The 14,522-nt window shown below is 41.6% G+C and overlaps 2 protein-coding genes across 2 annotated transcripts; both read right to left on the reverse strand.

Annotated features, from left to right (window-relative positions):
* Positions 1–2,142: 2,142 nt before the first annotated feature.
* LOC139126898 (uncharacterized) lies at positions 2,143–4,821 on the reverse strand. Its single transcript, XM_070692822.1, has one exon. The coding sequence runs from the start codon at positions 4,819–4,821 to the stop codon at positions 2,143–2,145; it is 2,679 nt and encodes an 892-aa protein (XP_070548923.1).
* Positions 4,822–5,057: 236 nt separating this feature from the next.
* Positions 5,058–9,037, reverse strand: LOC139126896 (uncharacterized). The gene is made up of 2 exons (XM_070692821.1): positions 7,793–9,037; positions 5,058–7,214 (listed from the first exon to the last, which is right to left on the reverse strand). The coding sequence occupies exon 2, from the start codon at positions 6,914–6,916 to the stop codon at positions 5,450–5,452; it is 1,467 nt and encodes a 488-aa protein (XP_070548922.1). The 5' UTR covers positions 6,917–7,214; positions 7,793–9,037; the 3' UTR covers positions 5,058–5,449.
* Positions 9,038–14,522: the final 5,485 nt, after the last annotated feature.

Here is a 14,522-nt window from a genome sequence, read left to right on the forward strand (position 1 = left end):
GAAGTTTACTTTCGTTGACAAGATCTCATTTGCATAAAAGCAGCCCTGACTGAATGAACAATTAGCTGCTTTGAAACACTCACTAACTCAAAGATGCATAAGAATACAATCACTAAACTACTTTACGTAAAAGGTCTCAAAAAGGTTGTACTATAAATGTAATCAGAGTCGTTGAATGTGTCCATTATAGCATTCATTGTTCGCATACTTCAATAGGGTCCTTGGCCTTTTGTTAGGCACACGTGCTCTTAGAGTCTCACAATGGAATGAGGCTATTCAATGTTCCTTCAAGAATGTCTGCTTTAAAGTCACAAAAGAATCAACTGAATTGCTTACCGATTTTGTGTAGGGTTGTATAAGACTATCACATCAACAGGTTCAAAGCTGTTTCATCAAAATGGTCTTTACAAGCAATCTTGGCGAGAACTATAGCCGGTCACTTTCAGAGACATGTCCACTCTCTGAAGGTCTAACTTAAAGTGTCTAAAAGCACGCTTGGAATGGCTGCATGTGCGCAGTGCGTAATACAAAAGATAAACATTGAAGTACGGAAGTTGATGGTGACTCATGACTTTGAATTTGAACTATGGCCAAATAAGGGGATGTTGATTTTGACCGTAACATTCCGGTCCCCTAATTGTGTAGATGTGACTCGGAACAATTATAAATCCAATATTCTAAACTGGTCAAAACTCAATCTAATTAAACAAACATGAATAATATACTGTTCATATATCACTAATAAAAAGGATTAAAGTTCTTAGCTGTTCTTGTGTCCTTCAGACGAATCTTCAATGGCGTCGGCCTCCAGGAGCACACACAACTTGTCCACTGGACGTCGTAGAGTAGTCGCTCTGGTCTTGACTTCTGCAAACCTGACGAGTCCCTTCTTGTCCTTCATCACTTCGGTGATTCTGCCCATGGACCAGGAGTTCCTCGGCGCTGTGTTGTCGACGATCAACACCACGTCTCCAACGTTGAGGTTTCTTCTGATCTCGAGCCACTTCTGTCTCTCTTGTAGCAACGGGAGATATTCTTTCATCCATCTCTTCCAGAATATATCTGCCAGGTACTGCACTTGTCTCCATCGACGACGTACGTAGTTGTCATTCTTCTGAAACAAGCCGGGTGGCAGGGCCTGTTTTGGTTTCAGCATCAACAGGTGGTTGGGTGTTAATGCCTCTAGATCGTTCGGATCTTCTGACAGCCTGGTGATCGGTCGGCTGTTAATTATGGCTTCCACTTCGCAGAACAGCGTTCGGAGTGCTTCATCTGACATGCGAAGTGGTTGTTCTTTGAGCAAGGAAAAGATGAATTTCCTTATGGTTCTGATGTGACGCTCCCATACTCCTCCAAAGTGGGAACCTGCTGGGGGTTGAATTCCCATTTGATGTCTTGTTGGTGGAGCATCTCAGCTATCTTCTCTTGGTTCCATCTCTTGATACTCTCCTTCAGCTCTTTGTCGGCTGCGACGAAGTTAGTCCCGTTGTCTGATCTGATGGACCTAACTTGTCCTCTTCGTGCTATAAATCTTCTGATGGCGTTGATGCACGAATCTGTATCTAATGAGCAGGCTACTTCTAAGTGTACCGCACGAGTCGCCATACATGTGAAGATCGCTCCATACCTCTTCTCAGTGACACGGCCACGTTTGACCTCCAGTGGTCCGAAGTAATCTACACCTGTGCGAGTGAATGGTGGCTCTTCGGGGGTGATGCGGTCCTTAGGTAGGTCTGACATCTTCTGCTCACAAACTTTCGCTCTATATTTTCTACAGATGACACATTTGGTTACGAGGTTGCGGATTGCTGTAGGCGCCCGTAGAATCCAATATTTCTCTCTTAGCTTCGCCAGCATCGAGTTCCTTCCAAGATGTCCGACTTCTTTGTGGGTTTCTTGGAGTATGATTGTTGACACTGGTGAGTCTTAGGCAGCACTATCGGGTGCTTGCTGTCTGGTGACACTGAGGCACGTTCCAGGCGTCCGCCAACTCGTATTATTCCTTATCCAAAATTGGGTCCAGCTTATATAATGGGCTGTATCTCCTGACTTGCTTCTTTCGTTGTAGGAGTGCCATTTCATCTGGAAAATGCTTTCGCTGCACATACTTCATGATTGCATCTTCTGCCCTTTGCAGATTCTCTAGTGAAACAGGTGGAATTGTTGTTTCACAACTCTTCTGGCTAGTATCTGCGTTGGTGTCTTCATCACCTTCCTTTCTTTTGCGGCATTATCTTGAAAGTTTTTCTTCGCTAACAGGAACCATCCGACTATTTTCTTTAGTTTCATCATGCTGGAGTAGCGTAGTAAGATCTTCTCTACCCCAAACTCTTGCTCTACTAGTACGGTGCTGTACACGGATGCTTCCCGCTTGACTTCTGGGTCTTTATTACCTAGCGCTCTGGAGATGTCCTGTTGTGTAGGCCATTCACTTTCTCGTTTCCACAGGAAATCTGGTCCTCGCAGCCATCTTTTGTTTTGCAGGAACTTGTCTACCGTTAGTCCCCTAGATGCGTCGTCTGCTGGGTTGGCTTTTGTGTCGACGTACTTCCACTGTTTACTATCCGAACCTTCACGTATAATGTTGATCCGGTTGGCTACGAAGGTGTGGAATCGGGATGTTTCATTGGCGCAGTACTTAATCACTGATGTGCTGTCTGTCCAGAAGTATACCTTGTCGTTCTTAATGTCGAGTTCTTCCTCCAACATTCTGTTCATTCTCACGGCCACTGTAGCTGCTGTCAGCTCTAGGCGTGGGATGGTAATTTTCTTTAGTGGTGCAACCCTTGCTTTTCCCATAAGGAAGGCGCAGTGAATTCTTCCGTTTTCGTTTATGAGTCTGATATACGATGCGACACCGTATCCATATTCACTGGCATCGGAAAAGTGATGTATTTCACGTACCTTGACTTCGCCAAAGTCTGCTGGTTTGTAGCACCTCTGAGTTGATACGTTTTCCAGTTTTGGAAGATCTGATAGCCATCTTAGCCATTTCTTCCGATCGTCTTCTTTGATCTTTGCATCCCAGCCAATACCTCTACGACACAAGTCTTGAAGTAGTATTCTCGCAGGTAGGATGAACGGAGCTGCAAGTCCAATGGGATCGTATACTGAGCTGATAATTGATAGTATGCCTCTTCTCGTTGGAGGCCGGCTTTCAATGTTGATCTGGAATCCTATGGTGTCTGACTCGACCGACCATGAAGTACCTAGGGCACGCTCTACTGGTAGGCAGTCGTATTCCAGCTTCAGGTCTTTGATTTCCTTAGCTCTTTCTTCTTTTGGTATAGTCTCCAATACTTCGCGGCTGTTGCTCACCCACTTCGTTAGACGGAAACCGCCCTTCTTGCAAGCTGCAGTCAGATCTTGCGTCAACTCGATTGCCTTCTTCGCACTTTCTACCGACTTGAGGCAATCATCTACGTAGAAGTCTCTCTTTATTGTTTTTACAACTTCCTTGTTGAATAGGTGGCTGTTGTCGTCGGCCATCTTGTGTAGTGCTGTGTTCGCGCAGCTCGGGGATGATACTGCACCGAACAGGTGAACCATCATTTTATAGACTCTTGGAGGGCTTTCTATGTTTCCATCTGGCCACCAATAGAAGCGTAGACAGTCACTGTCCTCTTCTCTAACCTTTACCTGGTGGAACATAGCCTCTATGTCTGCCATTAAAGCGATTGGTTCCTGTCGAAATCGTAATAATACTCCTAGTAGATTATTCGTCAGATCCGGCCCTTGTAGTAATAGGTTGTTCAACGACACTCCTTGGAACTTTGCTGAACAGTCAAAGACAACGCGGATCTTCTCTGGTTTCTTCGGATGGTATACTCCATGGTGGGGTATATACCATACCTTTCCGTCATCTCGATCTAACTCGTCGTTAGGGACTTGTATTGCGTATCCCTTCTCAATTATGTCTGCCATGAACTTCTGGTAGTCGGCATGGAACTTTGGGTTGTTTCTCAACTTTCTTTCCAGGCCTCTAAACCGTTGTAAGGCATAGTGCTGATTGTCCGGTAGTCGAACTCTTTCATTTTTGAATGGAAGTCCCATTTTGTAGTGTCCGTCTACTAGCTCAATGGTTTCCTTTACTTTCTGCATGAACTTCTTGTCTTCTTGGGAGTGCTCCCTTTTGTCATCTATCATGCGCTCAGGAAAATCAAGGTCAATGGAATGTCGCACTAACCTGTCTAGTTTATCCAATTCTTCCATATCCTCTACGGCCACAACTTCTGTTCTGTAGCTGGGAGGATGTTGCCCTTGTTCGTTCAATCTGACTACGTGCCAGGGGATCCATCCTATGCGTGTTCTGCATGCGTGAGGGGTTGAGTCCGGACCACGTATTGTTTCCAGAGGGGTAAATACTGCTGTTTCTCCGGTACCTATCATCAGTCCTATTTCGGCATCTATTCTTGGAAGCCTTATATTCTTCAAATGCGGCCATCTCATGAGATCCTCTTGACGGGGAATGTAGTCTTCAGAGACGCCTATCTCTGGTTTAGTGTATACTGTTTTCAGCTCTACCTGTGGCTCTGAACAGTCTAGGTTGTAAACTTCTATGCCCGTGACTTTGTCGCAGGTGTGGCTGCCTAAGCCGTTCACTGTATTTACCGTCAGCTTTGTCTTTCTGCCTGTGGCTCCAAGTTTTCTCTGTAACGCTTCTGTGCAGAATGATATGACACTACCTGTGTCCAGAAAGGCATAAGTCTGTACCATTCTATTTGAGCCTTTCAACTTCACCTTGACAGGGATAATAGTCAGCAGGACCTTGCAGTTATCATCATCACCACCGGTGTCATCGTCTTGACCACCGGTCCCCATAAAGGACTGTACTTGGTCCACCTCTGCCGTGGTGCAGTGTACTGCGACACTCTCCGTCTGTACTGGTCTCTTTGAATCCTCATCTTTATCAGTTGTCGGTCGACGATCCTGATGAAGTACTGTTGGGTGTTTTCCTTGGCATTTGGAGCATTTAGCTTTCTGCTTGCATTGCCTACTCCGGTGACCAGGTTTCAGACGCAGCAAAACATACACCTTGGTTCTCAGAAGTTAACAGTATCTTCTTGACTGGCTGCAATCAATTGTTCGCAACTGTCGAAAGAATGATTGTTATCTTGGCAGTGCAGGCATGGTTTCTGTTGAGCCTTGTGTGGTTTGGAGGTCGAAGTGTTGCTCTTCTTGCTCCCTTGGTTCGTCTTCTTTTCTGTGCTTGTAACGCTAGTGGCGAAAGATTGTTCCACTTTGTCTGTACCTTTCTTCTTTTTCACTGGATTGTCGAGACTAGCCATTGCTTGTCTACTGTAGTCCGGGCATGACAGTCTGCTTGCTTCGGACTTCACCAGATCGACGAGGTCTTCAAATCTTACTCTTTTCTTGGCTTTGCGTATCTTCGCTGTGCGTTTACTCCAAGAATCTTGAATAAAGTAAGGAAGCTTCTTGACGATCCGTTTCATGTTTCTGAATGTTCTAGTATTTCTAGGCCATCGACGCATCGGGTTGCTGTCTTACATCGATTTAAGAAGATGGCGAACTTGTCTAATGAGGCAACATTATCTGGCTTGATTGGAGGCCAGTCCAAAACCTTCCTCAGGTAGGCGTTGGCTATCTTGTGTGGATCACCATAGCGCTCTTCCAGCTCCTCCATGGCACCTTGATATGCTTCACTTGCGTCTATACCTGCATACCCTTGAACTATTTCATGGGCTGTGCCTTCCGTGAACTGTCTCAGCAGAGTGAGTTTATCTTTATCATCTTCGGCAGTCGGTACTAGTTTGGTCTCAAACTCATCTATGAATGATCTGTACTCCATGATGTTACCGTCAAACTTCTTTATCACTGTGGACATTTTCTTTATTGCTCTGATCATGGCCCACTGTGCAGAGTCTCGTGTCGTCTTACTCATGTTACTGCCACTGCTTCTGGTGGAAATTCTGGAAGCTGCTACACTGACTGCTTCTTCTAAATCATCCGCCTCACTGTCATTCTCCCTTTGTATTGTAGGAGTTTCCTTCTTATACACTCGTACTGGTGTTGTGGTCTTTCGTGGTTTTGTTCTGGACACAATGGATTTGTCCTCCAGTGGTTCAGTCTTAATATTGATGGCCATATCATCCTCGAATTCGTCACCAAAAAACTTATTCAGAGATCTAGCTCTAGCATCGGCTACGGCAATCTTTGTGTCAAGTTCATGTTGCTCCTCCTTGAGTTGAAGCTCATGTCTTGCCATGGCCCGCTCCATTTCTTGCCTCTCCCGGTGTTCTTGGAGTTGAAGCTTATACTTAGCACGCTCAATCTCTTGCTTCTTCTTGAGCTTAGCTGACCTTGCCAACAGTTCAGCCTTTTCCCTTTCATCTGCTAGTTTGGTGGCTGAGAGTGCACTGTGGCTCGTATGATGGCTGACCCCACTCTGGCTGCCAACTACAGACGGCTTCGGTGTGCCGACTTGAGAGACACTATCTTCTGGTCCTACATCCTCTTGTGGATGAATTGGTGTGGGGTTCACAATTGGTGTTGGGTTCGCTTCCTGTTTGCTCACCCATGCAGTGGTGTCTTTAAAGAAGGTCCCAAAAACGTCTTCGACATCGGCCAGCCAACGAAGGCGTTCGTCTGGCACCTGATCCTTTGGGAGTAAACTTTCGTATTCATAGCACGTGTCTGCAAAGACTTGATGCAGCTCCTTCCACACTTCAAACTTCAGTTTGACTGTGAATAGGTCTGCCTTATCAGCGATGAGGTCTTGTATTTTCGTGGACTTTTGGGTTAGCGAATTCGCTGTTTTCTCTAAGAAGCCACCTTTAGTAGATAACTCATACTTAAGTCCCTTTTCGGACAGTGTTCTGTCACGGCCGCTACGCCTGGGTTCTTGCAATTCCTTTTCAGGTGACGAAGCTCTTGATTTCTTTTCTTCGTCTTCCATGGTTTGACTTAGGTGAATATCACAAGTCCGATGCAAAATCGTTAATGAGAAATGTAGCGCGCAAACAAATTCCTTAAGACTCAAAATTATTTGTCTGCAACTACTATGCAATAGTCGTCTACAACTGATATTCCGTAATGCGTTCCCTCTTAAATAAGACGAAGCAAATATCCGATCTAAGTTTCACGTGGTTTATTCGAATATAGGCATGTCTTCCAGACTGAGAACAACAAATTCTCTGAGTAGAATGTTGTACTAAAAACGTTGAGAACGTTTGGGAACGTTTGGGAACGATTAACTGAAAACAAATCAAAACAAAAGGATACAGGAAGTGAGAACTAAGCTACGTTCACACTATGACACAGGAAGTAAATACTTTCTTTGACCAGGAAGTAAATACACTCTATGACACAGGAAATTAGAAACAGGAAGTAACTAACAGGAAGTAATACTCCCTCTAAGATGACTCAGGGGTCAAAGGTCATAATAGGTGGGGTGGTCACGTGACCCGCCTCAGTAAACGCCCTCTAACGGTGACTGAACGTTTACTTTCGTTGACAAGATCTCATTTGCATAAAAGCAGCCCTGACTGAATGAACAATTAGCTGCTTTGAAACACTCACTAACTCAAAGATGCATAAGAATACAATCACTAAACTACTTTACGTAAAAGGTCTCAAAAAGGTTGTACTATAAATGTAATCAGAGTCGTTGAATGTGTCCATTATAGCATTCATTGTTCGCATACTTCAATAGGGTCCTTGGCCTTTTGTTAGGCACACGTGCTCTTAGAGTCTCACAATGGAATGAGGCTATTCAATGTTCCTTCAAGAATGTCTGCTTTAAAGTCACAAAAGAATCAACTGAATTGCTTACCGATTTTGTGTAGGGTTGTATAAGACTATCACATCAACAGGTTCAAAGCTGTTTCATCAAAATGGTCTTTACAAGCAATCTTGGCGAGAACTATAGCCGGTCACTTTCAGAGACATGTCCACTCTCTGAAGGTCTAACTTAAAGTGTCTAAAAGCACGCTTGGAATGGCTGCATGTGCGCAGTGCGTAATACAAAAGATAAACATTGGAGGACGGAAGTTGATGGTGACTCATGACTTTGAATTTGAACTATGGCCAAATAAGGGGATGTTGATTTTGACCGTAACATTTTTTGTGTCTGCTTAATATGTGTGAAAATACCGTCTGTCAAAAATGCTGTGTCTAGTGTGAAGGTCATGCACTGTTACAGATATCCTATTTGTCTATAAATACGTAAGATTATATAACATTACTTTAAGTATTTTTACACAAGATACAAGTATGGCTTTACACAAGAGGAGGTCACAGCTATAATGACCTACAACTTGCAAATACTAGCATGAGTTTGAAACGACACAATAGTGAATTGCGAGGATATGTTTTTAAAGCAAATTAAGGTCTAAAATGATCGGTTGCTAGTACAAAAAGGAGCACACTCTGATTTTTTTATGAGAAGGCTTTCTTTGTGAAACTCAATATTGTTAAATATAAGGGAGGGTGTAGGCTTGACCTTCATTGGAATACGTTTTTAGGCATGCAACAAAATTGTATCAGCCTGCATTCAGAAGTACCGGGGCACACTCGGATGCACCATGCTTTCCCGACCAAGTGCACCGCCATCGCACAAATCACAGGAGAGTTCTATGAATTAGCCGCATCTTTGATGGGCACCTGCAGCTAAAACTCTCACAGCCAGTTAAAATTAGCGCATCACTGATTGCAAGTAAGAATCGAATAAAAATAAAGATATATTTTGTATAAGTTCACTGAAGTACTCGCGCGACAGTTGCTCAATGTTAATAGCAAACAAGCTGAAATATCGGGCCTTTTTGAATATTTTAAGCTGCCCAGGACGACACAGTTACTCGGGAGGTGGAGGCACTGTCAGATTAAAATCTCAGCGCGTTTTTACCCTCTTCCTCTTCCATACAATCAAAAACATTTCAAATCTACACTACATGATTTAAAATGTTCAGACCACGTACTGTTATAAGGGCAAGCATTTAAGTCAACAACATTGCATTAAAATGTTGAACCCAAACACTCAATGACAGGACTGTCTTTTAATCAAAAAGCTTGCTGTAGGTCATTGCCATGGCCTACAGGGATGTACTACTCCTATTTTGGTGTCTCTCTTCCCGTTGTATGAGATTTTAGAGGCTATATTTTGAGCCATTGTGCCCAACCTCTGAAATAATTCTTAAAATTACCGTCACAGTTTACTTTCATAATTTCAAACCTGGCAAGTTTTAATTTACCGCATGTCAAAATACTCAATATTCAGCTTTTGTAACATTGCACATGAAGGTGCATGTGCTGTACATTTCTATCTTTTACATATTCCTTTCACCTTAGGCCAATCGCCAACGATGATATATCCATGTATACTGTGTTTTGTTCACAAGTTGAATATGTGTTTAAAAATGCTGTTGAGAGTCCCAAAATAATAACTATGTTGGTATGTTGAATAACAATATGAAATAGAGTATAAACAGTTGCCGCTTCTGTTCCCTGTTACAAGGTATACTTGTCATTATGAAATTCTGATGGCATTTATTAGCTGTGTTGCAAACATAAATGTCAACAAAGGAACGACGTTGCAGCTGTTACATTTTGTACTCGGCTCTTTTCGAGCAAGTATAAGAAGCTTTTTGGTTTGGCTGACACATTTGTAGCATAGTATAGCAATAAATATTCAAATCCGCTCAACAGCACAAAACTGATGCAAAGTGTTTTATAACACAAGTATGTGTAATCTGCGAATGTGGGGTACTCCTATTTTCATGCTAACTTTTTTCAAAACGAGTTCTCCTACCCTAGTCTTTATTTGACATTGAAGAAAATGACAAATACAAAATATCACTGTCTTGCTTTTTAAAAGAAAATGGTAAACAAAACATATCAAGATCGCGCTTTTCTGTGGCATTGGCTTACTGTTTGCTACACATTTGTAAACCCATAACTACACAAACTGTCGAAATAAAGTACAATGTGTAGTTCCATTTAACAGACTGAGCAAAGTATTTCAAGTCATGATCATCAGAACAATTCTGGATGGGTTTCTGAAGAAAAGTTATTGCGCAGAATGGATTTTGAGGCGAAATTTAACAAAAAGTGTGTTTCCGGGCACGTGCCTTTCCAAAAAGGCGTACGTTAGTCAGGATTTCGTTTTCTTTCATTTTCTTCTAGTCTTGATTTTTACACAGACAGAAATAACACATTCCGGACAATCAAAACTTTCTTTGTGGCAACAATTTCCCAGCAACTGTTGTGAACATTCTCCCGTCCAACATGAAATTGTAATGTGCACTTTAAAAAGGTAAACCTTATAAACTCGTTTCATATCAGATAAGTTAATATGATGCTTTTCGGAACCATAGTCACAGAAAATTGTATAAACATATTGTCAGCTGTCATACCTGTCAAGCTTCACACTGGATGATTTCCAACTTATCAGCATATTAAGAGCAAACAAACATGGGCCATGATTACACATCCAATAAAAAACTAAGCACAGTTTTATACCATGAATTCGGCCATTTGAGTGAAAACCTTCAGCTGCATAGTAAAGAAAGCACATGTAAACTTACCGTCAAGGCAGATGGTCTGATTCGTTCAACAAGGAATGATCACAATATGACTGACTTCAAATAGTATTTTGGATGACTACTATGTTGCAAGAATAATATAGCTACGCACTAATTTTAATCGGCCATGCATAGGAGGAATGCCCCTCGACTACAACGAAATAAGTTGACAGCATATATGTTGTACATGATTGATTACATCTTCATACAAAAGATAATAAAAGACAAACGGTCAAATCAATACTGTATTCTCCCGAACATAAACCCGTGCCCGTGTATATGCCACCTACGTGTAGAGGCTTTTAAAATGTACATCCGCGTACAAGTTCCAACCCTAGTTTTTGCTCGAATAAGGAATCGAAAATGAATGACTGATTAGTTTGATTTGTTTGCCGATTGGGCGACTTTAGATTTTGGAGATGTCTTCACTAAACCGTATTTCAAACTATGTCACCAAAAAATAACGCAGTGATTTCTCGCCAAAACTATGCAGTAGTGTTAGTCAAAAAAGAGTCAGTGTTAGTGAGAGCGTACAGAGCTAGGAAAAGCCTTAAGTTTCGAATAATCACATGGTAAAATTACATTTTGGAATATCAAGATACTGGGCAGTTGTTAAAATAATACGATTATTCTCTTTTCACACTTTTTACCAGGGCTCTTTCTTGTTATAAGAATGTATGCACATAATCATGAGATAGTAATTTTATTGGGCATAAAAGTAGAATTTGTACTGTCTGGCTTTTTTATTTTATGAAAGGGCGGTATAAATCCTAATGTAGTCTGGTGAATGGCCAATGTTTTGTCTCGAAAGCCACAGATTGACAACGCATAATGGCAAAGTACAGTTTCCATTAACTTAAATGCATTTATAGTCGTCTTAAAAGGTTTTTTACAATGTCTTCCGGTTTTTGCAACTTTTATACAAGCTTAAGTTGTTGTTGCTTAGATTTAAACGAATATCATTGGCGTTGCACGGTGAGGTTCTCCATAGCCCAAATACCACTGTATATCTCAGGCAGTCCCTTACTCTGAGACGCTTGCACGTTAAGTCACGGCAAAGCAACACTCTCAGCATAGTCAATACAGACTAACTGTGTTGTACGACCAGAAAAACCAAGAAGAATTTTTTTTAATATTTACTGGGAAGTCCCTTTGTGATAAACAGCAGCCAACAAAGACATTATGTCTCCATGTCCCCACTGCTTGAATGAAATCGAGTACATAGCATTGGCATCGCCTGCCACAGTGCTGCTTGTTTGAAGTATGCAAAAATTGATGACTTAATAACTCTTACTCGAGGTTGCGCGGTGTATATTTTGCCAGATTTAAATGAATATTTTATATTTTGTACCCTTATGTCATTAATGGCTTTAACATGTGATGAGGATTGGATGGTCAAAATGAGGTTCGGATCGGTAACCGCCAGTAATCCTACGACTGTTTTTGCTTCGACCTATAATCATATGGTTACATGCCCATCACTCAGTATATTATAATAAAAACAACAAAACAGACGTAGTTAAGTTTTTGCAAGGTCGATGTGTTTTTCTAAGAAATGCAAATTTCCTCTGAACATTTTCTCTTTGATTTCTTAGGAAATATACATAACTATGTAGCCCGAAGAGACTAGCTCGCATTATAAATGGCATCATTACAGCGTACTCAAGCATGTGTGCGGTATGGCTGTGACAAAATGATATTGAGAAAGATATCAAATCAATCGCACTTGTAAAGCTCGAACTTTACAGAAAGAAGACGTCTGAAAACTTCACTAAATTATGTTTGATTGCCTTTGACATATTCCTGTATCCATTTCATGAAACGGTTTGTCATTAGTAGATACCCCCTACACATCATTAACGTCATAACTAACAATGTCATGTCATGTAGCTGTCAGAATGGCCTGTGCTGTCGTGTTTGAGTTCAAAACACATTGTTTGGCTACATGCATAAATTGTCTAACTATCTAACAAATCTATAAAATGCAACAGTTTCTTTTCTTATTTTGTAGTTTGCAGCATGTCGCTTAACATCAGTATATGACCGGAACTGTGATCTTCTTCCGATCGCCAAGTATGTATTAGAAAACAGAATGCGCTCGCAATAATATACCAAAAGGAAAACGTTGAACAGTTCGACAAACTGTTTCCTCCAACTTTCTTCACTGTGAATATTCTTATTTCAATTGCCTTTCAATTTACAATATATGTGTCGCAAGCATGCACTTGTCGTCGTGAGATCATCTGACATTATCACGACTGATTGACATGTTTTCAAAGAGTGACAAAAAAGAGAGACATGTTCCCCACGTAGTCCAATTCTATTACTGCTGTTGTAAAATATTATAAGGAATAATTTGACGCATTGTCTTGCTTAGTTTGCAACTTGGGGCGTCACAATTTATTGAAATGTTGTCGATGCAACGGGTCTTAATCAGTGGTGAGTTTTTCGATCTGTTCAGAAGAGGACATCTCCTCTTTTATCTTACCTCGAGTGCACTCAAGTCTTTCGTCAAACACACCGCACATGATCTACAACTATGGACGTCAATGGCAAACATGTGCAAAAAAACTATCAAAATTGTCGTATTACAGTTGCACTCTCTCACTTTCTGCCTGCAAATATATACGGTGAAATTACTTGATGTTAAATTTGTTTGACAATTGTTTGACTTTGCTACTCGTGTCATGGAACAGTGTGACTTACACTATAGGAAAAAAATTGCGAGACTGGAGTGAGACAATGACGTTTTCCCGCAATTGGTGAGAATCTATTATTATTCTCACCGCTGTCAGTGAGAATATTTTAATTCTCACCGGTGAGCTGCGAGAAATGCACTCCTTGGTGAGAATAAAGTATAACAGATTCTCACCGGCGAGACTGGAAATTCTCACCAAGCACGGTGAGAATGTATCATACTCATCATTCACCAGTAAGAATCAACCAGACTCGCCGTCCATCAGTGAGAATGAACCAGACTCCACCATTCACTGGTGAGAATCAAGCAGACGTGCTGTTCACTGGTGAGAATCAGCCAGACTGGCTGTTCACTGTTCACGATGAACAGCGAGTATGGTTCATTCTCACCTATGAACGGCGAGTCTGGTTGATTCTCACCTATGAACGGCGAGTCTGCTTGATTCTCACCAGTGAATGGTGGAGTCTGGTTGATTTTCATCTATGAATGGCGAGTCTCTTGATAATTCTCACCAGTGAATGGTGAGTCTGGTTGATTCTCACCGATGAACGGCGAATCTGGTTGATTCTCTCTCATCAGTGAACAGCGAGTCGGTGATTCTTACCTTTAAATGATGAGTATGATATATTCTCAAAATTACAATTCTTACCGTGCTTGGTGAGAATTTCCAGTCTCACCGGTGAGAATCTGTTATCTTACTTTATTCTCACCAAGGAGTGCATTTCTCACAGCTCACCGGTGAGAATTAAAAATTTATCACTGATAGCGGTGAGAATAACAAGAGATTCTCACCAATTGCGAGAAAGCGTCACTTTCTTGCTCCAGTCTCGCAATTTTTTCCTATAGTGTTAATTACTTCACAATACTTTCCCGATGGGTAATATTGTCGGCAATGTTTCTTCACCGATATTGTCTCCTGTACTTTAATTTACACTGCATGGCGATGGTAAGCAAAATTCCACTGACATGGCAATGGCACTATTCTTTCCATTGAAAAAACAGTGATTCGAAAGGTCGGACATCAATGCAGTCTATATCTCTGGAAACTTCTGAAAACCAGTGCTAAACATTTCCTTTGAGGACTCCACTAAATAGTGAGGGAATAGTGCGCCATAAAAATAAGTCCGCTTATTAGACGCACTTATAACTGTCTTTAACGCAATTAAATAGAAGATTGACAGAGTATGAGGCCTTTCTACAAACTGATTTTGGCAGCCTTCTTTAGCCTTACATCATGTTGATCTTCGTTCCAGTTGCACCAGCCCTTAAGATTTATGCCTCAGAAG

The sequence above is a fragment of the Ptychodera flava genome, unplaced genomic scaffold, assembly GCF_041260155.1.
Source record: "Ptychodera flava strain L36383 unplaced genomic scaffold, AS_Pfla_20210202 Scaffold_154__1_contigs__length_81206_pilon, whole genome shotgun sequence".
Taxonomy (NCBI): domain Eukaryota; kingdom Metazoa; phylum Hemichordata; class Enteropneusta; family Ptychoderidae; genus Ptychodera; species Ptychodera flava.